At 50.8% G+C, this 25,669-nt stretch overlaps 1 protein-coding gene across 2 annotated transcripts in view; it reads right to left on the bottom strand.

The window, feature by feature from the left end:
• VDR (vitamin D receptor) overlaps positions 1-25,669 on the bottom strand; it is a 52,151-nt gene that overhangs the window by 9,778 nt on the left and 16,704 nt on the right. For both annotated transcript variants that reach the window (XM_084803183.1, XM_084803184.1), the window contains exons 2-7: positions 22,314-22,389; positions 18,358-18,505; positions 10,062-10,192; positions 4,934-5,118; positions 4,596-4,707; positions 2,558-2,729 (exon numbers count right to left, since the gene is read on the bottom strand). In XM_084803183.1, coding sequence (XP_084659309.1) covers positions 2,558-2,729; positions 4,596-4,707; positions 4,934-5,118; positions 10,062-10,192; positions 18,358-18,503 — 746 coding nt within the window. In that variant the 5' untranslated portion in view covers positions 18,504-18,505; positions 22,314-22,389. The remainder of the gene's footprint in view (positions 1-2,557; positions 2,730-4,595; positions 4,708-4,933; positions 5,119-10,061; positions 10,193-18,357; positions 18,506-22,313; positions 22,390-25,669) is intronic.

Here is a 25,669-nt window from a genome sequence, read left to right as displayed (position 1 = left end):
AGCCAGCGTGAGGGTGTTCAGCATCAGTTCGGCCCACTTTGCTGCGATGCCTGGGTGGCTCCCGTGCCTGCCTATGCATACCTCACTCTAGCCATGGCTACAGGTCTAAGCTAGTGAACCATGTGAAGAAATGGGGCCTGAAAGGAAGTGAAAAAGTAGATTGCCTCAGCCTTTCAGGGAGTAAATGATATGAGCAAAAGACACGGGAGGGAAACAGGAACTGAGGTACTTAGGAAGATGGAGTGTGGGGTGGCCTGACTTAGTGATGTTTTCCTGTATGTTCAATAGTAGCTGCCTCTATCACATCTAAACACAAACACTGACGTGCAGAGGGGGTCTGAGGGCCTCCCTGTCTGCCCTCTCCCACACTATAGTGAGGTAAGAGGACGCTAATAGGGAAGAGTGCTCCTCAGAATCCAGTGGAAGCCAGCTGCTGCCAGGGGGCCTCAGTCCCTCGGACTGTTTTGCTTTGTTTCTGGTTATTTATACAAAACAAGACTTCGGAAGACACGGAGTTTGCAGACAGCTGCGTGAAGCGTGAGAGATAGAAGGTGCTGGAACTTGTGCTAAACAAAACGTGTTGCCAGTTCCACGGCAGGGCTCTGCGGGTGAACCAGACAGAGCGGCCTCTGTGCCTATCGCTGACAGGGCAGTGTAGTGGCAGGGTGTGTGTGTGTGTGTGTGTGTGTGTGTGTGTGTGTGTGTGTGTGCACTGCTTGTTGTGTTTCTCTTCTACCTGTGAGACTCATTGATCCAGTCCGAGTTGATGAGAGCTCTAAGGCAACACATAGGCAGTTGTTTCCTGGCAGCAACCAACAGGGAGGAGCTGCGTTAGCTCTGTGAACTGCCATTGTTGAGAGGTTGTGTGGTGATTTTGACAATAACTAATTGAGTGCTTTCCCTCATAGTGAAATGTTGACAAGACCAGGAAAGACACCCCACGTTAGCTTCTCTCCGAAGGTAGCCAACGTTAAATCACTTCTGTCTCCCAGGACCCAGACCCGGACCCAAGTTTCAACATCTAGGAAGCAGTCTGGCCACCCGGAAAGTGATGACGCATCAATTTGTGTTGACTGAGTTCTTCCTATTTTTTGACCACATGATGTGCAGGTTTTATAGGAATGTACCCAACCAACTTTTAGAAACAATGAAGATATCAAGTATACATAAGTATGGATCTAACCATATATATATATATATATATATATATATATATATATATATATATATATATATATAAAGTGACAATATTGTATTGTTTTTAAAAATATTTAACACTGAATTGATATTCAAATATATATGATACATGGCATAATTTTATTTTCATGTGTATGTGTATATATATATGTGTGTGTGTGTGTGGTGTGTGTGTTTGTGTGTATATTCAAATGTATATGGATGTATGTGTGGGCACATGTGTGCAGGCCAGATGTTGATAACACTGAGTATCTTCCTTGACCTCTCATCACTTTATACTTTGAGGCAAGGTCTCTCTGAGCCCTAGAGCCAGCTGATGTGGCTAGTCCAGGGTCACCAACTTGCCCTGGGGATGACATCTGTCTCTGAATGCTGGGGTTATATGACTACCACACTAGCCCGGATTTCTTTTAGCCTTTATTTTTATTTTATATGTGTGGGTGAATGTCTGTACGCCACATGCATGCAGTACCTGTGGAGGCCAGGAGATGGCATTAGATGTCCTGAAACTGGAGTTACACACAGTTGTGAGCTACCATGTAGGTGCTGGGAATCGAACTTGGGTCCTTTGGAAGAGCAGGCAGTGCTCTTAGCCACCGAACCATCTCCCCAGCGCCATGTGCAATTATTATTAAAACCAACCCTGACACAAGTGAGCAAAACCTGTAGGAATGAGTCTATAAAGCGAAATGCTAACTCTAGTAGAACTCTGTATAGCGACCTATCTTGGTAGGAAGGGATTAGTGTGATTAGGAGATGGTATCTAAATACAGATTTGAGTGAAGAATGGCCATGTCACGGATGTCAGGGAACCTGCCTCTGTTTTTCTTGGATTCCTGGATTATTTCCCAAGTCCAGACATCCTATACACTGTCGCCACTGTCACCTCATCCTGGCCTCAGAATCAGGCGTGCAGGAATCTTGTAGGTTGAACCTAATGGGACTATGTGAGGACTGGTGTCAAGTCATCAGGAATCAAGTGGAAAGCAGATGCAAGGAGGTAGGTGTCCTGGGCCTGCTCCTGACATCGTGAAAGGGGCCTAGGTGGCCATGAAACCTCAGTGGGATTTCATTTTACCATCCAGAAAGTGAGCAATTGCGGCTGCTCTCGGGACTGGCTCACAATACGATGTTGGACAGCTACATGTGCTAATGAACAGGCCTGGCCTGGGCCAGAGGTTCTGGTGTAGGTGCTCGGGGTGGGGTGGGGGTGGGTGGGGTGGGGGGAGGTGGGGGGGTGAGCCTGAGGCTGTGCCGGGGGTGGGTGGAGGGGAGGGGGAAGCAGTGGAAAGGCTGCCAAGCAGCTTCTCGGTCCATACAGGATTCTGACGGTTTCCCACACATCCCGAGAGCTTCTTACCTGAATCCTGGGATCATCTTGGCAAAGCCGATGACCTTCTGGATACTGTAACTGACCAGGTCAGCCAGGTGGGGCAACATGGAGAGCTGGGACAGATCCAGGGTCACGGAAGGGTCATCAGACTCCTCTTCATTGAGATACAGGTTGGAAAAGTTGGATGGTTCCATCATGTCTGGGGAAGGTGAGGAGAGAGAGGGGACTACTTCAGGACACCCAGGCCAGGCACTCCTGTGAGGACCTCGTGGGCCTTGGGGGCAGCTGAGGAACCAGCAGTGACTGCCTTTTCCCAGGGTCACTGTTCCACAACAAGTTCCCTCTGGGTCTCTCCCTGTCTCTTACTTTAGCTGTGTAAGACAGTAATAAGACCAAGGAACCAGACATAATCAGGGGAGGGGAATGCTTCTTAGCTATAATTTTGCAAAGCATGCAGTTTCCCCAATAATCTCAGCTTAAAAATGTGTTTGGGACCCCTCAGTACATGGGGTAAGAAGCTCCCTTTTGTTATGATCAAGTAAGTACAAGGTAGAGAATATTTACATTTCCCAACTATACATTGGAAACAAATATAAAGTTGATGCTGGTATTTATAAAGACTGAAGCATCAAAGAAACTTATGCAGTGACGGTGCTACAGACAATATATAGCTGTGCATGTAATCTAAAAAACTGAGCCAGGTGCGGTGGCACACACCTGTGATCCCAGCACTCGGGAGGCAGAAGCAGGTGGAGCTCTGTGAGTTCGAGGCCAGCCTGGTCTACACAGTGAGTCCAGGACAGCCAAGGCTACACAGAGAAAGCCTGGATCAAAAACAAAACAAACAAAACAAAGCTATCTGAAACTCAGAGTGAAAAGCCTCTGGTTGCTGGGTATGGCCATGTGCTCCTGTAGTACCAGCCCTCAAGGGGTGGAGGCGAGAGGATGACGGACAGTGCATAGGTAGAACTTTTATTTTTTTGAGACAAGGTCTCGACTTATAGCCATGGCTGGTTTGACACTCACGGAGATCTGCCTCTTGCCTCTAGCACTAGAGTTCAGTGATTAAGGGTGTGCCTCCTGTCCCCCTCACAGAGAGAGAGAGAGAGAGAGAGAGAGAGAGAGAGAGAGAGAGAGAGAGAGAGAGAAGAGAAGAGAAGAGAAGAGAGAGAGGCAGGCAAGCAGACAGGGGAAAAGAGAGTGAGCGAGCAATATTACAGTTATGTGCAGAGTGATCCCACTTCCATGCATTCATTATATAATAAAAACAATTAGAATGAACACAAAGATTTACCTAGGAGAAAAACTAAAGGACTAAAAACCAATATAGATACACAACCATAGGGGATCTTGACTTGTTACTATATTTCATAATACTATTCGGTCTTTAAGAACTTTAGTCTTAAGTTTGAAAAGTTGTATTCTGTGTGTGTGTGTGTGTGTGTGTGTGTGTGTGTGTGTGTGTGTGTGTGTGTGTGTGTCTGTCTGTCTGTCTGTCTGTCTGAGTCTGGGAGTTCCATCTCCACCTTTCCCAGGCCCCCAGAGGAGAACCCTAGGCCTGGGTGAAAGGCAGAGGAGGAGAGGGCAGGGCAGGATAAGGGAGAACGGCTGAGGCAGGGTGATGGGGGAATGCAGAAGAGGCCAAAGGCCCAGAACACAATGCAGTGCGCCCAGAAGGTGACAGGCTGTGCACAGGGGGAGCGCTCCCCCTGTGCTCAGGCCACCAAAGAGTCCAGGGCCCAAACATTAGAATAGTGACCTCCAGGTCACTCCAGGGAGGAAGTCAAGAGGACAGAGCCTGGCTCAGAGGCTGAGCCTGGGCCCAGAAGGCCCATGTGTACAGCCAGACGCCCCCCCCCCCCCCCCAGCTTGGTCTCTTCCCAGCATGCATATTGCACAAGCCAAGCCAGCTCGCTTTCTATGAAAGAGGGTCTGTACTGAGGAGCTGGTGCCACACACAGTATGCAAGTGACAGATTTATGTCCCCTCCCCCTATAGCCTGAGGGCAAGTGGGTGTGGAGACTCCCCCCCCCCCCCCCAGTTTGCTTGGAGGGGTGCTTCTTACCTAGGGAGCTGGTGTACAGGTCTGAGCTGGAGGAGGAGGAGGAATCCCCGGAGAAGCTGAGCGTGGGCCTTGGAGTATAGCCCCCTGTACTCCCATCCATGCGGACTGGAGGCTGGAAGGCAAAGATGGGTTCTCAGAGGTCCCTCACTGGGGAGCCATCTTCCCGCCCCTGAGAGAGAAGGCTTCAGAGGAAGGTCTGCAAGGGGAAGGGCTCACAGTGGGTGGCCCAGCCTCAGTCTCCCTTTTCCGGTCCCCAGCCCTCCATCCCTGCTCCCCATGCCTAGGGCTAACTCTGATTTTCCACTAGCCTGGTTCAAGCCCTGGGTCAGCAGGCATACCCGGAAATCCTTGAAGTCGGCATAGGTGGGGTCGTAGGTCCTGTGGTGGGCATCTAGCAGGATGGCTATGATGTGCTGCTGTTCCTCGGAGAGCTTGGGCCTCAGGCTGTCCTTCAGGGCCTCCTCCTCCTTTCGCTTCATGATCATCTCTCTCTTACGCTGCACCTCCTCATCTGTTAGGATGACTGTGGGAGCAAGAAAAGGAGTCCAGAGGGCCGGCCCAGAACTCCCCCAGGAAACTTTCCTCTACTGCCGAAGGGCTAGCATGGGAGGGTCTGGCCAGCTCCAAGGCTATACCATGGGAACACTGGGTCTCTACAGTGAAAGACAGGTGTGTGTAGGAGGGGGAGACGGTTTGAGAGGCCTCAGGATAGGAAGTCTAGATTCTGATGGACAAATTGTGGGACCTTGGGAAGATAGCAGACTTTGAGCTCTTCTTCTTCTTCTTCTTCTTCTTCTTCTTCTTCTTCTTCTTCTTCTTCTTCTTCTTCTTCTTCTTCTCTTTCTTGCTCATAAAAAAGTGAGCAGTTTGGAGCCTAAGGTGTCTTCCAAGGTCTCTTTATTGGGGAGGAAGGGGAGGGAGGAAGAAAAAGAGGAGGAGGAGGAGGAGGAGGAGGAGGAGGAGGAGGAGGAGAACATTCCAAAAGATCAGCTGTTTTGAGAACTGGCTAAAAAGTGTTAAAGGGTAGCCCTTGCCCACATCTCATGGCCCATGCCTGTGTGGGCCTTTCTTGTGTTGGAACCTAGGAGATGCCGAGAAGATCCCCTCAGCCATGCGCTCTACTCTAAGTAGCATGAAAGGACGTTTGTTCCTCTGATTCTCTGCAAAGCAACATCTGTCTTCCAGCCCGGATATGCTTGGAGCTTCTGCTCCTGGAATGGCTTGAGCCCTCTTGGGATCCCGAAGCCTGCCTCACAGCCCTAGTCTGGAGCACTCTTTCCCCTTGACAGTAGATAGCCGCTCATGGGAGATCCTCTGTCACCTGCAGGCTGGTACAGGGGCTTCTGCCATGGTGCCTGCCACCCTGGGTCGGGGCAGCTGCTTGCAAGGGCAGGTGGGAGCAGGAACAGCTGGCACAGCAGCCGGGTAAACAGATGGCCTGGCCAGGGCTGGCAAATCCTGATGTTAGGAGTGGGCACTAGGGCCCTCAGCCTGTACCTACTTGCTCTGAGCACAAGCTGCCAGGGCATCTGCCCACAGAACTGAGGCGTTTCACAAGAGCAGAAGGAACCAGAACCTGAGAGTACATGGGTTCTGGGCGTCAAGAAATGTCCATTGACCTCAGCCGCTCATGGAGGGAGAGGGTGAGAGAAGGCAGTGGGGAGCTGAAGAAATACCTATGGCAGGTGGGAGTGGACAATCAAAGCCACGGGCATAGCAGAAGGAAGCCTTTGGGAGCCATGGAGTCTTCTTTCCACCACTAAGGTCCCCAGAACAGTGCTGAGAGGAAGCCACGCCCAGGTGGCTGACTCATCTACCCAAAGAGCTGCCAATCCTCCTCCACAGAAGGTGTCTGCTCAGGCCCTAGGAGGTCAGGCAGGGTTGGGCGGGGGGTTAGGTAAGGAGCTAGGAGGCTAGGAGCATCCCAAGGAACAGAAAGGTCAAAGGTCACGGCCTGGAGAACTTTGATCAGGTGTCCTGTCTCTCCTGCCCATGTGGCGCTCAGGAAGCAGGGTTCTTCTGGTTCCACTGTGGGCGTCCACAGGCGTGTTGATCAGCCTGGCAGATACTGGTAGCCCTCCCAGGATCCTGTGGTGTTATTCTCCTACTTAGAAACTTCTGCATCTTCACTGCTTGCTTGCCAGGATCAAACTGAAGCTCAGGCCTTTCATGGTCCGGCTTCTTCCTCACTCATTCCAAGCTCATTTCTCGGCATCCTTGACACAGCTTCTGTTCTCGGCATGTTGGCATTGCTGAGCCGTAAACAGGACCTGCTTACACTTGTGCTGGATGCCTGTCCTGAGTCTGCTCTCTCTAGCAGCGAATGCATATTCTAACCCTTCTCCAGGGCCCAGCTTTTTTCCCTCTTGTCCAGGAAGCCTTTCTTGGTTGCCCCCATCTGCTCTGAGCTCTTGCTCTTACTCCTCCCGCCTGACTGGTGTTTTCCTTGGACATGGGCACCAAAGTCTCTCACCTTTTAAGACTCGTAGCTAGTGCAGGTTTTAATGAATGCTGGCAGAGAAACTAAAGAAATTCAAGGCTCCCCTTCACAGAGCAGAGGGTGCTTAAGGACAGGGGTTACGGCGTACGATTCTTCTGTCACTTAATGGAGCATAGTCAGGGGATTCCTGCCACGGAGCTCGCCAAATCCTCTGACGCCAGCTGTCCAGCACAGCGGCATAGACTGTGGCTACGGAAGCGACTACGTAAGCCATTCCCATAAACAGACAAGGCTGGAGAGGACTGCACGGATAAAGTTCAAAGGTCGGTTCACAGTTAACCTTTAACACCTCACTGACTAGGGACAACCACACATTATTCCCACATTCACTTACGCTGTTGTCGGTTTGTGAAATAATTTCCTTAGGGGGCTTATTATTCTCAGCAATTAAAAAAAATAATTTTCTTGGTGAGCTGATGCTCAGATGCCACCGCTAGTGGTCAGAGGACGAGCTTTTGAAGTGAAGCCAGTAACCCAGTAACTGGGTTCTGGTGACCGCCAGTAGCTGCCTTTTGTAAGCCTGTGCAGCCTCCGAGTCACTTTCTCCACTTTCTTGCAAATCCCTAGGTGGTAGTGGTGGTGGTGGTGGTGGTGGTGGTGGTGGTGGTGGGCATGAAAGAGCTTTGCATAAGTTATTTGTATGTAAAATATGTTCCCCCGTCCAACAAGTTGGTGAGTCAAGGTCTACAAACATGAAGAGTTTTAAAACATGTTGAGAGGCCACTGGTGACCTCAGAACACCAGGGGAGAGGACATGATGTTTTTTTCCCCAAACGAATGACACAGATGGTATCAGCTTTAGGCTAAGCTTGCTGGTCTACATGGACCCACGTGGATCTGGAAGCCCAGAGGAGAGCGGGGAGTCATTCAACACAGTCTCTGAGCACTCCTCTGTCCCAGGTCCTGCGTCAACACCAGGAGACTGGGGAGGAAGGATAGATCCGCAACCGTGAAAACATTACAGTTGGACAGATGCAGCAAGCGGCAAGAGCTCAGCTCCACAGCGAGGACCCCGAAGCGGAGTGCTAAGGCCGGCCTGAGCTTCATGGCACGACCCTACCTCAAGAGCAACAAGAATAAGAAACAGACTTCTATCATAAAATGTCTTGGATGCTAAGGGCACGAAACCATCAAGAACTTGAAGACAGAGAAAGGAATCCTTAGAGGGACAAAGCTCTCTTTAGTCTATTCCCTAGGGCTCCAGGCAGAGCGTGGGGGATGGGATGGGCTCTGACTCTCTGAGAGCGCCTAAGGGTCCCCCCCCCCCCCGAGGATGTCCGGCAGGCCAGACCTAGGGCAGAATAGATGCTGACGTCATGTCAGCCCAGAGGCATAACAGGTTAATCTCTGACTTTTCTTAGCTGCTATAAAAGTAACATTCACATGCTTAGGGGTGGTTGTGAGAATTTAAGAAGAAAATGTGTGTTCCCAGTGCAGTGTCTGGCCTCACAGCAGGTTGTTAATAAACACTGGGTCCTGCTGTCTCCCCCTTTCTACTCACCCCCTCTTCCCAGGCTTTCCTATAAAGCCTCCCTACTTGGCTACTAGGAGGCCTGGGTATTCAGTGCGCTTCCTGGTGTCTGAACATAGTGAGATACTCGATTGTTTTGTGGAGGAGAGGCAAAGCCTTGAGTGTGACAAAGAGGGTTCTAAGCCAGGGAGTTCAAGCCCAGATGAGCAAAGCTGGGCCATCCAAGACAAGAAACTGCCTCCCTCCAGAGCAGTGAGAGACGGTGCCACTGGAGTTGGCGCTCTGGCCTCCACACAGTTCTCCGCTGGGAGCACCAGACTGAGGGCAAGTCAGGGCGTGTGAGACTCCACGGAAGACCAAGATGAGATCCATAGCTGCTTTGGAGGAGGCCATCGACTTGTGGCAGGCTGGTACCATCACGTGATAGCCTGTGTCTGGGACAGGGGCTCTTGTTTTGGCACGTGAGGTTTAGGGTGCTCCGTATGGAGCTCCTGGGGGTTTTAGGAAGGGATCTGCGTTGGGTTGTAGTCCCTGGTAACTAGCAGTTGCTTTTATATCTCAGTCCTGATGCTGTGTCCCTTCAAGAGTAAAGGACAGCATCTTATGGATCCCCAACAACGGAACCCAGGGCCATTCTTGGGTGTTGGGGACCTTAGGACAGTAAGGTATCCTGTTCTTTAGAGGCAGGGCACTTCTGGGTACTCACCTAAGCACAACACACAGAACAGGCCCCACTAAGCATGAGAGAGAGAGAGAGAGAGAGAGAGAGAGAGAGAGAGAGAGAGAGCACCTAGCCGGCCTTGGGCCTCCACATCTCGCTCTCCAGTATAAACACAGGGGGTGGGGTGGGGCAGTGACTAGGTAGCAGCAACAGCATGCCCAGACCTGCGTGCTCCTGTGGTATGAGCAGCAACCAAGGTCTGAAAACTCCAGGGCTGCCCATGTTGGCTGGGAGCGGGGATCGGAACTGAAGAGCCTTAGTGCCGGGCCTTAGGAGGAGGGCCGAGGTTAGTCTCCTTCCACTCCCCAGGGACGGTGTATTTTATTTCCCTCACAAAAGAACCTCTCATCCTGGTCTATAACTTCTGCCCACTTCTTGTTGACCTTTTGACCTCTTCCTCCTTCCTGACATTCTCATAACCCAGAGGACTTCACGGGGTGACTGCAAAGCCCACAGCTTGTCAAGGCATGGGCCATGTCAGGGTTTGGGGGACTGGGTGCAAATGCTGTCAGCATTGTGCAAAGGATGGGGGGCGCCCTCTGTGGGGATCCAGTGCCCATGTTTTAGCCCAGGAGGCCCAGATGAGCCCCTGCTAACATCTGCTCAACGACAATGGGTTCTCTCTTTGCCTACAACTCCTTGATATGTTCCAAACGGCAGCTTTACCACCACCTCACACACACCCTGCCCTGGGTCCAGGATCCCTGGGGGCGACATGGTAGGTACAGGCGGTGACCACAGGCGTAGTGTGGCTGCACCTTCAGCAACACTCACACTCCTTCATCATGCCGATGTCCACGCAGCGCTTGAGCCTGCAGGCCTGGCAGTGTCGCCGGTTGTCCTTGGTGATGCGGCAATCCCCGTTGAAGGGACAGGTGAACAGCGCCTTCCGCTTCATGCTCCGCCTGCCGAGAGAACACAATTCCACAACGAGGCTGACCTCCGGCTCCTAAGACCTCACTTAATAGATGGAGGTCACTGAGGTTAAGAAACTATTCAGAGCTGGGCAGTGGTGGCACACGTTTGTAATTCCAGCACTTGGGAGGCAGAGGCAGGTGACTCTCTTGTGAGTTTGGGGCCAGCCTGGTCTACAGAGTGAATCTAGGACAGCCAAGGCTACACAGAGAAACCCTGTCTCAAACAAAACAAAACAAAACCAGAGAGAGAGAGAGAGAGAGAGAGAGAGAGAGAGGAGAGAGAGAATATTCAGGAAGAAATTAAGGCTTCAGATCTGAGAGTCTTAGGGATCCAGGCTCAGCTTCTAGCTTCTTGGACTGCTTTCAATCCTAGAAACTCCAGGTGCTCAATAGACCCGAACCCTCCATCAAACAGCCCTGGACAGCTGCTCCTTGAGTATAGCTCAAAGCCAAGTGGGCCCAGGATGAAAGAAGAACCCTCTATTGGCTTTGGAGTTTGGCTCTGGCACCCTCCACTGACAACACTTCTTACCCAAGGGTGAGAGCAGAGCTAGAGTCACAACGAAAATAGACTAACAGCGCCTAGGCTGTTAGTGGTGAGTTCTTTGTCCCCCAAGTCTAGGCCACCCTATGTACCCTATCTCTCCTCTAGGTGCCTCAGGGAGAGTCTGAGTGGTGGGCCAATATCTACTTGTGTGGGGACAAGAAGTTTTCAACATCTGTATTAGTATCACTACTACAAGTATATAGTCCTTTCCTCGTGGACAGCCAAAGTACAAAAGCAACTTGGGAGCCATCGGGCTACCCAGGAGTGAGGTCATCATCACCACCACATTGGTCTATTCTCGGATATGAGCCATGTGCCCCTCCTTCCTCCTTCCTCTCCTTCCCGCCGTGGTTCTTGAGGTTTCACCTGTCACCGCAAATGCCCACGAGCCTCTAAACCCACTCGAAGACCAGATGTTTCTAATTCAGAGCAAATTCCCATTTCCTTTTTCTTCACAACTAGGCATTTCGTCCCAGGCCGCACCAGGGCCGCTCTCTTCTCCGCCCACTGTGTTGTCTTGCTAGTTTTCTTGCTGTGAACCCTTCCAGGTCACAGTTTTTCATCACAGAGGCAGGAACAAGAAGGGACCGGTCACATCACACTCATCGCCACAATTCTCGAAATGCAAGAAGTGGCCTGTAACTTTATGAAGCTTTTTACTATAATTATTATTTTAAAATACAGTAACCAGCTCTCTCTGAGTTCCTCTAAATATGGAACCAGGGAAAGCAATGGTGTCTGGGAAGACAAAATTTTGGACTTCATGCTCTAGAAGTCACAGAAAGTTCACCGGCTGCCTCATTCTCCGGAACGGAGACCAGGTCCAGAGCTAGCCTTTTAGATATGTGCTCTTTAATATGGGTTTGCTGGATCATAGGCCGCCCACTGGCTTGGAGGCCAATTTATTCTCTCTGTTTGCTGTTCTCCCACTTCATAAGGGCGCTTCGACACGTGGCTGTCATCTGGTCTGCGCCCAGAAGGAGTCAGGGCAGCCAGACCGCCCAGCCCTGGCTCTGTGCTTTGTCCTAAAGACCCACACCCTTCCCTGCCTTCCTCCCAACGCTAGCTGCCTGTGAGCTAGTCTGGCTTTGAGAAACAAGGGCCTTCTCATTCCACGGGAACCCAGCGCCTCTGCTGCTTCTGACTCTGAACCCTGTCATTCTCTGGCTGGCTGGCAGGCAATTATACCCTCGTTCAGGAAGGGGACCGGGGGTGGTGCAACCAGGCTAAATATAGAGGCAGTTTCTAGAAAGCCAGGGGTTAGAGAGGACATTGTCCAGTTCTAATGCCAGAGACCAATTCATCAAAACACAGAAGACAAGGAGTTCGTAAAAAAACATCAAGTGCCAGGGGCTAGGGCCTCAGGCTGACAAGTGGGTGGCTTCTGCCAGCAGCACGGTGTCAAGTGTCCTCTGCGTTCTGTCCCATGGCTAAGTTTTAGAGATCTCAGTGCCAGCTGCTGTGTGGGGGAGGGGACACCTGTGTGAGATCAGGGACACATTATCTAGGTTGATCACCTTACCTCAGAGTATGGTGTGTGTGTGTGTGTGTGTGTGTGTGTGTGTGTGTGTGTGTAGAGGGATAGAGAGAAAGAGAGAGAGAGAGAGAGAGAGAGAGAGAGAGAGAGAGAGAGAGAGAGAGACTATTGTACTACTGCAGTGTCTACCTTAAATACAGACCAGTTTTCTTTGTCAAATACAGCCCAGTAAAGCTGGAGCAAAGAAAGCAATGCCACCTGACACAGACATCTGTGACAACACTAATGGGCTCTCAGCAGATGCTCTTCAAAACTTTAAGGAAGGTTAACACTGGTCAGGACCATAGCACTGCTTTCTGGAGGGCACGGGCCCTTAAATGCCCAGGCTGTGGCTCTATCCTGTGGGTAGATCAGGCCTGGGAAGGACACCGAAGATTGTGGATTTCACCTGTTCCCTTGAGTCCCCGAGATCCCGGAAACTGACATCATGCACCACACTCACACTTCGGGTGCTCAGCCTAGGACTCCACACACAGCAGAGGGCAAAGCATTGTCGCGTTCTATGCCCTTGCTCCTCATGTCCAGAGCCACAGCCATGGCAGTGAGCACAGTCCAGTTCCAGAATCTTTGACTGACAGGAAGTTCCCTCAGAGTCCATGGGCCTAGCCTTCCTTTTTCATCTGGTGCTTAATTCTTTCTATCCTGAATCGCCCCCACCTGCTCCACAAGAAATCCCTGCTAACCCATATTCACACACATCCAAGTCAACATAGTAAAGACAGGAAAGGGTTTTCTGCTCTCGGAAAGTGAGCTATTACTAAGGATCCACATGAGCTATTATCCCCGAGAATGCTCCGTGCGCGTGTGTGTGTGTGTGTGGGGGGGGGGGGGCATTTCACATCTATCCCCAACACCCTTAGTACTTTCTTGAGGAATACTTATCTTTATTCTATAAGCAACTTCGGGAGTAAAAGCAGGTAGCTTGCTTAATGCCCTGAAGTTAACGAGAATGACAATTGAATATAGTAGTCTGTTGGATTTCAACGTTTACAGTCTAAGCAACAACCAAATACATGCCTTCCCCGTGTGGGAGCAGAATTGGAGGCTGTTCTGAAGGACTCCTCTGGGCTCAAGAAGACTGGCGATTGGCAGTCCCTAGCTGGGTGGATTGAAGTGCAGAGCAGCATCTTAGTCACGTGGTTCGCTTCCTCTGTTTTGCAGAGAGAGAATCCCCCGGGCAAACAGCCCAGGTTAGAGCACCAGTTCCCAAAGACATTAAAAACTATGACCAGAAGGGAATGGAAGCGTCTCTCCATCTGCAGCTGTCTCTCTTGACCACGCTGCTGACCTTCCCTTCCATGTTCTGGCCTCCCCTCTCTCAGCACACGACTCTTGGGTCTCTCTGTCAACAGTCACACCGACGCTCCTTTCGCCCACACCCGGCAGCACGGGCAGAGGGACAGCTGACATGGACAGAGTTCTCTTCAGCAGCAATGGCTCCCTAGTGAGTCAGCGACTTGTGCCCGAAGAAGGCCCCGTGAGGCCTTCCTTCCTGTCTTTTCTAGTCACCCCACTTCACTTGTGTACTTAGTGTTTGAGTCAGCTGGACGGTTCCCCATTTCTCTGTTTCCTTCATAGCGAATTCTTAGAAGAACTACAAATAACAGAGGCGTGATCTTCCTGAAAGCAGACCATGGCTCATGTTCCTGGACTGTCGCTCTTGCCTTTCACCCTCTGTGCTCTGGAAGACCCATAATTCACAAGGGCCTCTGAGGACCTTGGGGCTAGCAAATGAAAACACACACATATATATATATATATTTTTTTCTATCTTGAAGTTGACAGCACTCGGCTTCACAGTGTTTTTGTTGGTTGTTTGTTTGATTACAGTATCAGGGTTCAATCTAGGGCCTCATACAAGATATGCAAGCACTCAACCCCTGAGCTACACCCAAGCCTACACAGTTTTTGTCAATAGATATTAATTAATAGGGGGGGGAGGCAAAAAAAGAGACAATGAGCTGTTTCTCAATCTAGCTTCCAGGACCCCCTCATAAATTTCCTCATCAATCATGATCTCTTTCTTCATCACAAGGTCCGTGGGGCACTCTTTTCTGTCTTTCCTTTTACAACAGGCCTGAGGCAGAGCCACTCCAGGACCACAAGTTCACCCATATCCACCTATGGATTATCCACTATAATTAATGTTCTATGAGGTTAACTCTACATATTTTCTCCTTCAGGACCTTTCTGAGGCTCTGCTTGTTAACATATATATAGTCAAGAAGCTTTGGGCACCCACAAGCTTTCCTTTGTGGGCCTCTTATTTATGCTGTGAATATCCTCTTTGGTGTTCATGTACTCCAAAGCCCAGAGGCACATAAGACATGGAACAGTCTATGGGGCCAGCATTAGGCTCTAAAGATCAACTAAACCATGGCCCAGACTTCAGACTCCATGATGACCCTTGGGCTTGAGCCTTGGACTTTCTGGGCTTCACCGTAACTTGTATCACAGCCATTAGAAATCGAACCAAACACAAACGGTTGAAGAGGACAGCCAATCCCTGGGCTCGGGCAGTAGCCTGTGAGCCAAGACCAGGGCAAACATCTCCCCAATAGCTGCTGCCATGACGGGCTAGAGGGAGCTCCTGAAGAGCTTCTACTTGGTCTTACACAGCTCTGTAGTCTCAAGGAGGTGGTGTCTGACACAGAGAAGGTACCAGCCGCCTCTTAGGGGTACAAACAGATATGCGTCTATGGAGTACTCAGGCAACTGTCTGAACTGGAATGAATGGGAAAGGTCCAAAATGAAATGCAGAGGAGTCAAAGACAGCAAGGAAGGTGATGAGAGAACACGGATATGAGAGTGGACACGAATGCAGCCAATTCTTGTTCCTACAGGAGGGGTGGTCTATCCCTGAAGTCACCATAAACACCAGAGTCCCGAATGCTGAACTGTCTCCTGGGAGAAATACTGACTCAGGCTCCTGTGAGCTTGTGTTACAATGTTTTTTTTTTCATTGCCTTGATTTATGGATGTCTTCTGTCTAAAGTCTTCTTGTTTGAAACATATCGTTGGTTTATTAGCAATGAGCCACCAACAAACTGCATCTCTCCCTGAGGGAATTCAGCTTATCTCACACACGTGGTGTCTCCACAAGGTGCACCACGGCTTCTTGAATTTTAACAGTACGCAACACTTTAACACTAAACTCAGGAACCATTTTAAGTAGCAAAACCACCAATAACTAAAAAAAAAAAAATCCACAAAGGACAACATAGCAGTAAGTCAGTAGATGCCCAAAGCAGACAGTGTGACCGGAGATGTCGTCGCTCAGTGGTAGAGCACTTGCCTAACATGCCGAACCAGGTCTACGGTTCAGCACCACAGTGGGGAAAAACGAAAAAGAATACAGACACTTGTTTCGAGTGAGAGCTAGACCAGAAGGTAGCATGGTGTCCTTGCACAGCCTTTCCCGACAGGGTGTGTGGCAGGTGACTCACTTGGCACAGCTCTGCACCATCCAAAAATGACAGCCAAGGTGTGGCAAGCATTGATTCCGGTAAACTTCAGCAGCTGGGAACATTTTCAAGTAGGAGCCTCATATACAATGAGTATCAACTGTATGCATGTGGATTTATTTACTTTTATTTAATAGATGGAACGTAATTCAGGGAACGCCACAGTGGTCTCTCTGGGTGCATCAGTCACAAAAGTATCAGAGCAGGGGTCCTGCTGGCAAGAAACTGAACTTTGCTATATCCTGACAGATCAGGGAACCCTTTAACGGGCCCACTTTTCCACCGCTGGATCCTAGGGGGACAGGCAGACAGGAAGAGCAAGAGGATATGGCGGTAGGGGCTCCATCAATGAACAAAAGAGTTCCAAGAGCTGTTGGGGCATCAAGCTTATTGACTAGTAACATGATCTTTTTGTTTTGTTTTGTTTTGTTTTGTTTTGTTTTTCGAGACAGGGTTCCTCTGTGTAGCCTTGGCTGTCCTAGACTCACTTTGTAGACCAGGCTGGCCTTGAACTCATAGCGATCTGCCTGCCTCTGCCGCCCAAGTGCTGAGATTAAAGGCACGTGCCACCACACCGGGCATGGTAACAAGATCTTTAACGAGAGTCCCAAGTTTGGCAGCTCCTGGTTTTTGCTGATTCGTATTTGGCAAGTAGGTTGCTACATACGACAAGGGGTACTGGGAAACAGCTACAGAAACTTTTATGCTATTAGGGTAGAATTCCACCAAGGGCATCAGCGTTGGCCTGTGTGTCCCAAGAGCACTGTGCTACCTGTACTCTGTACTTTCCAAAGCTCTGTGTGTACTTTCCTGCACAGCATCTCACTAAATCTCAGGTTAACAATGCACAACAGAGGCTCCAGATACTAACACTTGTGCAGAGTTGGTTAGCTGAGATGCAGAGGGACGCTCAGAGTGATTGAGCAAGGGTGGGGGTTACATTGATGACACGGACAATAGTCAAGGCCTTTTCATCAATTTTATGACAGTGTTGGTCTCATTGTGCCCCCCAGACTCTCCTTTACCTCTCTGAAGGTGGCTGCCTCACCTGTCCTGGCAGGAAAGAGTCCAGGTGGCACCTGGCCAGGTGGCCCACCCTCTGGTAGTGTGGGCTCCATTCAGCCGTGAGGACCGACAGATGCGACTACAAGACCATATAGCCAGTGACACGTTGGTCTTGTTCCCCAACTAGGGAGCAACCAAGAAGGCAGCCTGTGCCAGGCCAAATAGGCAATTAGCACCAACAGAAACCCTGGTACCCAGAGAGCAAAATTGCTCCAGGCCATGGAACACTGGCTAGTGGCTCCCGAGTAAAAGGTTGGTGAGTCAGAAACCCCTGCCACAGAGAACTGTGCCACACCAGGGACCTGCGTGCAGTTCACTTACTCCCTGTGCCAGGTGAGCTTGGTACCACTTCAGCCTGCCAGGCCGATCCTGTCATCTGGCTCTGAACTTGATTTGTTCTATTCTTCCATCTACCCACCTGCAGTCTCTGCTTCTTTTCCACAGAGTTACTTCCAGGCTATTTGTTTTGCCATACATGCCGAATGCTAATTTTTCAGGCTTCTTGCTTCCTGAGTCTTCTCCTCCCATCTAATCCCCTGTCTCTGGGTAAGATGATGTGTGGACCTTCTCAGTGCTGACCCTGCACTGTTTGTGCTGCTGTCTTTGGGCTCACATAGGAAGAACACTGGAACTTGCCGCGCCGTGTTTGGTTGATATCCCCAGGAGGCCTGTCCTTTTCTGAAGGGAAATGGAGCAGTGTGTGTGTGTGTGTGTGTGTGTGTGTGTGTGTGTGTGTGTGTATGTGTGTGTGTATGTGTGTGTGTGTGTATGTGTATGTGTGTGTGTGTATGTGTATGTGTGTGTGTATGTGTGTATGTATGTGTGTGTATGTGTGTATGTGTGTGTGTGTGTATGTGTGTGTGTATGTGTGTGTATATGTGTGTGTGTGTCAGGGGGTAGGAGCTGGGAGGAGGGAAGGGAGGCAAAACTGCAGTCAGGAAGTCAGGATGTAATATATGCAAGAAGAATAAATTAAAAAAGAAGAAGAAGAAGAAGAAGAAGACACTGGAGGAGACCCTGGCCCCGAATGAGCTAAACAAGCATGGTGTACAGCCCTGACAACGACTGGCAGGCCGCCTCTGCTTTACCACTGTAAAGCAGGCTATGGGTGAAGAGCCCAACACAGATCAGGTTTGGTAACCCACTGAGGGGTACAGTGTCTCTTGTTCCGCAGAAGAGTTTAGATTGGCAGAAAGGCCAGATTTGGGGTGGGGGGGGGCTGTCCCAAAGACATGCCTGGCTTTTAAATGAGGAAGCTGTGCTCAGCAACGAGGAGGTTCAGGCCGAAGGGCAGACATGTGGCTCAGCACAGTGGGTCGAGGGCTAGTGAAAACCAATAACCACCCAGGAAGGCAATCTCTGAGGGGTCAGAGGACAGGTAGAGCTGAGCAGATGCAGGGACGAAAAAACCCTCACCAAGCCTGTACTTGCTTGCAGTACCTGGGAGAACCTCCATGTTCCAAGGAGAGCACCAGGGTCCTCTTGAGGGAAAGCCTTGCTTCTCTCCTTCCCTTCCCTTCCGTCTGGAGAGGGGACTCACCTGAAGAAACCTTTGCAGCCCTCACAAGTCATAGCGTTGAAGTGGAAGCCGGTGGCTCGGTCTCCGCAGACTCCACAGATCCGAGGCACATTCCGGTCAAAGTCACCAGGGTCAGGCAGGGAAGTGCTGGCTGCCATTGCTTCCATCCCTGTAAGAAGAATGGCAGGCAGGCCACAGGCAGGGTGAGAGTCAGTGCCAGAGGCAGCTGGCACCCTTAGCATCGCCACCGGCCACCCTTCCTGTCCTGGTGGAGAACGGAGGGGAGTTCTTTGGCAGAGAACCTTCCTGGAGACAGAGCACAATGGAAGTTCTTTGGGGGTCCTGCTGCCCAGCCATCTTCACCAGGACAGCAAGAACAAGGCTTAGAATCACGCTGCATTCCAATCCTCTACCTGCTGGCTCCTATGGGAGAGGCAGCAGGCATCCCTGGACCCCACTGTACTCATCAGAAGAGACAGTCTACTTCTGGGGGTGATCTGAACAAATGTGTGCTCCAGCCTACTCGACTTGAACAGGTCAGAGCCAGTGTCTTACTCAGCGTGGCCTCTAAAAGGAACACAAAGCGCAAGGGTGTGTAAACCCAAGCTCTTGTCATCCTAGAGCCTGGTCCTTGCAGCCAGGCAGCTCAAGGTCCTTCGTGGTGCCGTTTCTATTTTTGTTTCAAATACACTTTGTGTGATTTTGGATGTCCTTCTGAGTAACACAGTGAGTCATAAGCAATTAGCTAATTTTGTTTCGGAGATTTTTTTTTTAAATAAGTGGGCATTATGATCTAGGCATGGATTTCACACTTGAAGATAAGGGAGAGACAGGGAACAAAGTGTAATGGCGCTGGTGTGCCCTTCTCAAGAAGTGGCTGACCTTTCTCTCCCATTAGGTAACTTTGTCCCTTGGCCTTGCTTGTTCCCTCTGACTGTTGTCAGGCTCAGCGCTGACTCTCAGGTCTCCCTAAAATGTACTTGGACTCAGTCTCCCAGATCTTGCGAACCCTCTCAGGGCCAATGTGTGATCTGGGTGGCCTCATTGACCCAAGGCAAGTGGGTCATCTGGGTCAGAAGGAAAAGAACAGAGAGATGGGAATGTGGGGACGCGCACGTGCTTCTGAGATGGATAGGGGTGAGGGGACGCGCACGTGCTTCTGAGATGGATAGGGGTGAGGGGACGCGCACGTGCTTCTGAGATGGATAGGGGTGAGGGGACGCGCACGTGCTTCTGAGATGGATAGGGGTGAGGGGACGCGCACGTGCTTCTGAGATGGATAGGGGTGAGGGGACGCGCACGTGCTTCTGAGATGGATAGGGGTGAGGGGACGCGCACGTGCTTCTGAGATGGATAGGGGTGAGGGGACGCGCACGTGCTTCTGAGATGGATAGGGGTGAGGGGACGCGCACGTGCTTCTGGGATGGATAGGGGTGAGGGGACGCGCACGTGCTTCTGAGATGGATAGGGGTGAGGGGACGCGCACGTGCTTCTGAGATGGATAGGGGTGAGGGGGTGCGCACGTGCTTCTGAGATGGATAGGGGTGAGGGGACGCGCACGTGCTTCTGAGATGGATAGGGGTGAGGGGACGCGCACGTGCTTCTGAGATGGATAGGGGTGAGGGGACGCGCACGTGCTTCTGAGATGGATAGGGGTGAGGGGACGCGCACGTGCTTCTGGGATGGATAGGGGTGAGGGGACGCGCACGTGCTTCTGAGATGGATAGGGGTGAGGGGGTGCGCACGTGCTTCTGAGATGGATAGGGGTGAGGGGACGCGCACGTGCTTCTGAGATGGATAGGGGTGAGGGGACGCGCACGTGCTTCTGAGATGGATAGGGGTGAGGGGACGCGCACGTGCTTCTGAGATGGATAGGGGTGAGGGGATGCGCACGTGCTTCTGAGATGGATAGGGGTGAGGGGACGCGCACGTGCTTCTGGGATGGATAGGGGTGAGGGGACGCGCACGTGCTTCTGGGATGGATAGGGGTGAGGGGATGTGCACGTGTTTCTGCCCCAGACTCAGGTACAGTAGGTGAGAGAGGTAGGTTCTGGGGCCCTCAAAGCTCATTAGTTTGATTTTACTACATCCCAGCACCACCCTTCCAACACCAGCCTTAACGCAGTGTGGGTATGACAGCTCTCGCAAGGGAAGCCTAGAGAAGCCCCGACCTTGAGTTGCTCCGACAGTTACTACTGGTAAATATGTATGGTGCAAATACTTGTTTTCACTCTCACAAAGAGCTTTGCGACAAAGATGGGGAGTGGGGAACCAAGGATATGACATTGTTATCCCTAAAAGAAAAATCACACAGATGGCTTCTCTTCAGGTCTCTGCTCCTGGGAACCTTTTACACAACAAGGGTGACATGACTGATCTCCCCTTTGCAGGTGGTTTTAGACTTGTGAATTATGATACAGCGCACGCGCGCAGACACACACACACATACACACCACACACACACACATACACACACATACACACACACATACACACACATACACACACATACACACACACACATACACACACATACACACACACACATACACACACACACACATACACACACATACACACACACACATACACACACACACACATACACACACATACACACACACACACACACACACACACACACACACACACACACACACACCATACATACATACTATGATTTAAAAAACAACAAAGAAAGCCCCTGAGGAGAAGAAGCTATTGGGGACTGAGCACACAGCATTTATGTAGGAGCAAAATTCTTTCGTTAAGTGGCAGGTCTCTATCTCATTTTTACTAAAATACAATGATTTGTGTGTACGTCTATACATATTTGAAAGCTCTCTTTTGAACATTTACTTATTTATTTTGCGTGTCTCTGTGGGGGAGGTTAAGTATGGAGCACACATGCCACGCTACACTTGTGGAGGCCAGAGGATGACTTAAGGGTGTGGGTTGATCCTTTATCTCCACTGTGTGAAAAGTGAACTCAGAACATCAGGCTTGTGTCTTTACCCTCTCAAAACAGTTATAAATAAAGGGAAAAGTGACTTGTGTCTGGCAACATTATCTCTAGTCAGATATGTCCAGCCTATTGCCCAGGCACCGTATGTAGCCAAAGATAGCTATAAATATAGCTCAACACAAAATTGTAAACTTATTCAAACATAAGGTGCGTGTGTGTGTGTATGTGTGTGTGTCTGATATTTTTTTAAAACTCAATTGTGCATCTCTCAGGCATGAACTTTGTGGCTGGTAATGCTGTGTTGCAATGTCCAAAGGCTGAACACACCTGTGGGACGATCCTCCCAAGTCCAAGGTGACTCCTACGAGTTTCTAGAACATACCAAGCATCTAAGATGTGGGCAAGGATCTCAGGGCCCAATATCATTACGGGGTAACAGGAGAAGATGTTTGGGATGTTTGTGGCTTCACCCTAGGTTATCGAGTCATCACAGTGTTGTTACAGAGCTGGGCTCAGCCAGGCTCCCAGCATCTTGTGGGTTTGGTGGGAAAAGAGAATTCAAATGGGAGATGGGGAAGAATACCAGTTAGTTCAGTCCAGCCAGGTGAGTCCAACATCGCATGACCTCATTGAAGAGGCTGGAGCCACGGAGCCACCGCATGGCATGGTGCTGTTCTGCCACAGGAGAGGCACAGCTTTCATGTCAGGTCTCCTGGCACAGGGCTGGAGCCATCACACTAGGCTGGATGGAGAGGCTAGATCTGGCATCAAGCAACCCAGAGCGAGCAGCATCGTTGCAGGAGGGTAAACAGAACACCCAGCTCTGCTTGGGGTTGTTAGTGCAACCAGAAAGCTGGTGCTTCACCAGAATCCAGCTGCAGAGAGGAGGCCCACATGTGCAAACGCTGGGCAGCGTTCCTGTGCTCTGCCTGCTATTTTGCAATGACTTCTCCTTGCCTCTCCAACACAGAAGGTGGGCTAGGGAGCTTGTAGCTATGGAGGACACACCTACCTGAAGGAACAGGGGTGAGTTGAGCCCAAGGATGCTCTCCTGGGAAGTCTCACAGGTATGTCCGACCAAAAGAACTCTGAAACAAACAAGGGGAAACATTTTATCTAAAGCATCTTTGATCTTTCAGCCAGTCCTTTAAGGAGCCCAACATACCATACAAGAATTGCTAGGTGGATTAGGTCCTAAGATAAAAACAGTAAAGAAGTGACTTTGACTTTGGGGACTCTGAGGCTCTTGCTGCCAAGGGTGAGGAGCAGGGAACTGGACAGAAGTGGGAAGAGCTGTCCCCCAATGCAGAGAGCGAACACCATGAGGCAGTGGGCAGAGGTGATGGTGGCAACCAGAGCGAGGTGGGTGCAAACAGCTTCCTCCTGACAAGCTCCCTCTCAGCTATGCGCTTCTGTCTGAGGGAGACCTGGAACCTTGCTGCCCACGTCCAGATTTAGGGGCATGCTCTGGGAAGTGTGGAACACTGGGCAGCCTGGGAAGTGGCTGAGTGCTGGAGGGTGACCCAGGCAGGGCTGCAAAGGAGACTTCGAGGGCTGGGAACTAGTTCAGGGCCTTGGCCTCTTGAGTGCCTTCACAGGATGGTGGCTGGAATCTGTTTGTGGAGAGTGGGAGTAGGTGCTGCTGTGGGGGTTGAAAATACAGCAACACACAGCTTTCAAACAGGATGTTTCCTGACACTTTTAGCTCTTTTCCAGACACGCAAAGCTTGAGATAGGAGCAATCCAGGGTCCAGGCTCTGGGTCTTGGTGGCATGACTGGTTACCAAGGGGGGCTGGAAAATTTTCACTCTTCCTACATCTGTCCACAAGACAGATAGACAGACAGACAGACAGACAGACAGACTCACACACATATGCTTATGCAATACATCCTTTCTGATACCAATAGGAGGTAAGTGTGGAAATACACAGACATGAGGGCACTGGACCATGGACCCTAAAGAAAGACTTTAAGCCAAACCCCAAGTGAAGAGGTCCAGGCCCTCATGGTTGCTGTTCTTCAGAGATCTCCGTTCATCTTGGCCTGACTAGGTAGGAGAGGGAACAGCCCACGGCGCCTCTAAGACCTGGGCCCAACCCTAGAATTTCTAGTCCCCAAGCCCTTTGCCACCCCTTGGGTACCACCAGCTCCTTAGGAACAAGAAGGGAAAGGCAGGGTGGGGCTGGGACAACATGCAGTGGGCTAGGCTGGCCCACAGCAGGCTGTGAGTGGGGGGGAGCTGTGCCTGCTGGGGAACGACAGGCTGCTCGCTCCCAGACAGATGTTGCCCCGGTCGCCACAGCTCATGGCCCTGCTGACCACACTGCCCAACAGTACATGGGTCTGCCAGGCTTCCTTCCCACTTCTTAGGAAGTCTGGGATGAGAACAATGGGTAAGAAGGGGCCATTACTTTCCTGTCTTCAAGCCCTAAGGCTTTCAGAGGTCAGAGTTCATCCAGGTAGACTATCAAGGTAGACCCTTGAACTTAAAAAAAAAAAAAGTCTGGAGACTCTCTAATATACTCTAGGCTTACTAAGTGATATACACGTTATTTCATTTAATCCTCACAATGGTCTTTGAGAGGGTGGGGTGGAGGGCGGGGGTGGGGGGAGGCAGGGAACTTGAAGAACCCTTATTTTACAGATACCAAAACCAAAGTTCAGAGCATCTTGAGTGACTTGCTAGGCGGTGGGTGATCCCGAGCAAGGGCAAATCAGGGCAGGCTGATTCCAGGGCCCCTAGCTGCCTTGTGCAAACTCCGCCCATTCCCGGTGACAGTCATCAGGGCAGACACCTATCCCTCTGTCCTGGGCTCTGCTCCAGGACTTTCACAGTACTCACTCATCTGAGTCTCACCACACCCTCATTAGGCAGGTACTGTCATTATCCCTGTCTTAGGGATGGGAAAACCGAGGGAAGCTGATTGCCTTTGGAGCTTGGCTGCGTCTCCACTCACCCTGCCACACTCCCAGTGGGAAATCTCTCAGCCATTTCCCCAACCTTAAGCCCGGGACAACTGTCGTGTCTACTAAGTTGGCAGACAATACAGAAAGCAACCCCCGGGTCATAGAGGAAGAATGGTGCTGATGCCAGCCCCCTCACCTGGGAAATTCTGTCTACCGCACAGTTGTCTATTGCCCAACAGATGGTCCTTTCCGGAGAAACTACGTTAGAGTCAGCTTCTGGGTCCAAGTGCAAGTTGATAGCAAAGTGGGTCAAAGACACAGGCTTAAAATGGGGACCAGTGGAAAAAAACACTTCATGTCTCCTTTCGTGTAAATCTCCACACACCCACCAGCAGTCACATTCTGAGCACGGAGAACTTCCTACTGCGTGTGCTGGGGCTCTCCCCAGAGCAACCTGCTCCTGGCCTGACCTAGCCCTGACCTTGTCTTAGCAAGAAATGAGATCACACAGTCCCTGCCAGACACCGATGTTACAACCATTGCCGCTCCTACACCCCCACTTGATCAGGTCAGACCACAGGTGCCATGTTCCAGCAGTAAGGACCCTGATCTACACACTCTAGATGGTCCTCAAGGTCCCGAGGGTGACCGAGCTGTAGGTGTGAGGATGACCCGGAACTGGAAAAAGGCTGGCCACTGACCTCTTCTCCAGCTCTGAGAAAGTCCCATCATAGTGAGGATGTCACTGAAATTGCCCCCTGACCCCCAGAGAAGACTCAACATACTTGGGTGCCACACCCATCTTCAGATGCTAACGAACAGGAAGAGCATAGTGCCCTGTGGACAGTGTGACCCTGACACCCCCCCCCCAAAGAAGAATGAGTGACCAGGAGAGGGGTCTTCAGCCCCCCCCCCCGCTTGGGTTTTTAATGGGTGACACTGGCTCAGAGCTCCTGCTCTTTCTAGAACAAAACGGGAAACCAAGTCATTTCCCCACAGAGGAGAGCACTCTTCTTCCTGACATATACATCCATGGTGTGAGCCACGCAGCGGGCTCCTCTGGAGGAAAGCAGACTTACATGCCTGCCCAAAACTCTGCACATGGACCTGTACACACACACACACACACCCACTTCATGCTTTTTGAAACCATCTTTCTGTGCCCAGGATAAGCTCTGTATGATCCTTCTAACTTTTCACTCGTCTCTTCATTTTAGCATCGTCACTCAGGCATAGTGACATCAGGGCCAGGCACGGCGACACGTGTTCCTCTTTCTGCCCCTTTCTTGCTCTGTACTCAATGTTCTTTGCGCAGAACCATCTCAGTATTATCTCCCAGAAGCAGCTGGGGCAGAAGGGATGGGGGGGGGCGGGGAGGGCGGGGTGGTATGAGAGTGAAAAGGAGGGAGGGGAGAAAGGTGCACTGTACAAGCAGATGGCGTCTAAATCGCCTCTTGCCT

This window comes from Acomys minous (genome assembly GCF_964271855.1).
Source record: "Acomys minous genome assembly, chromosome: 12".
Taxonomy (NCBI): domain Eukaryota; kingdom Metazoa; phylum Chordata; class Mammalia; order Rodentia; family Muridae; genus Acomys; species Acomys minous.
This window is presented reverse-complemented; position numbering and strand designations above follow the sequence as displayed.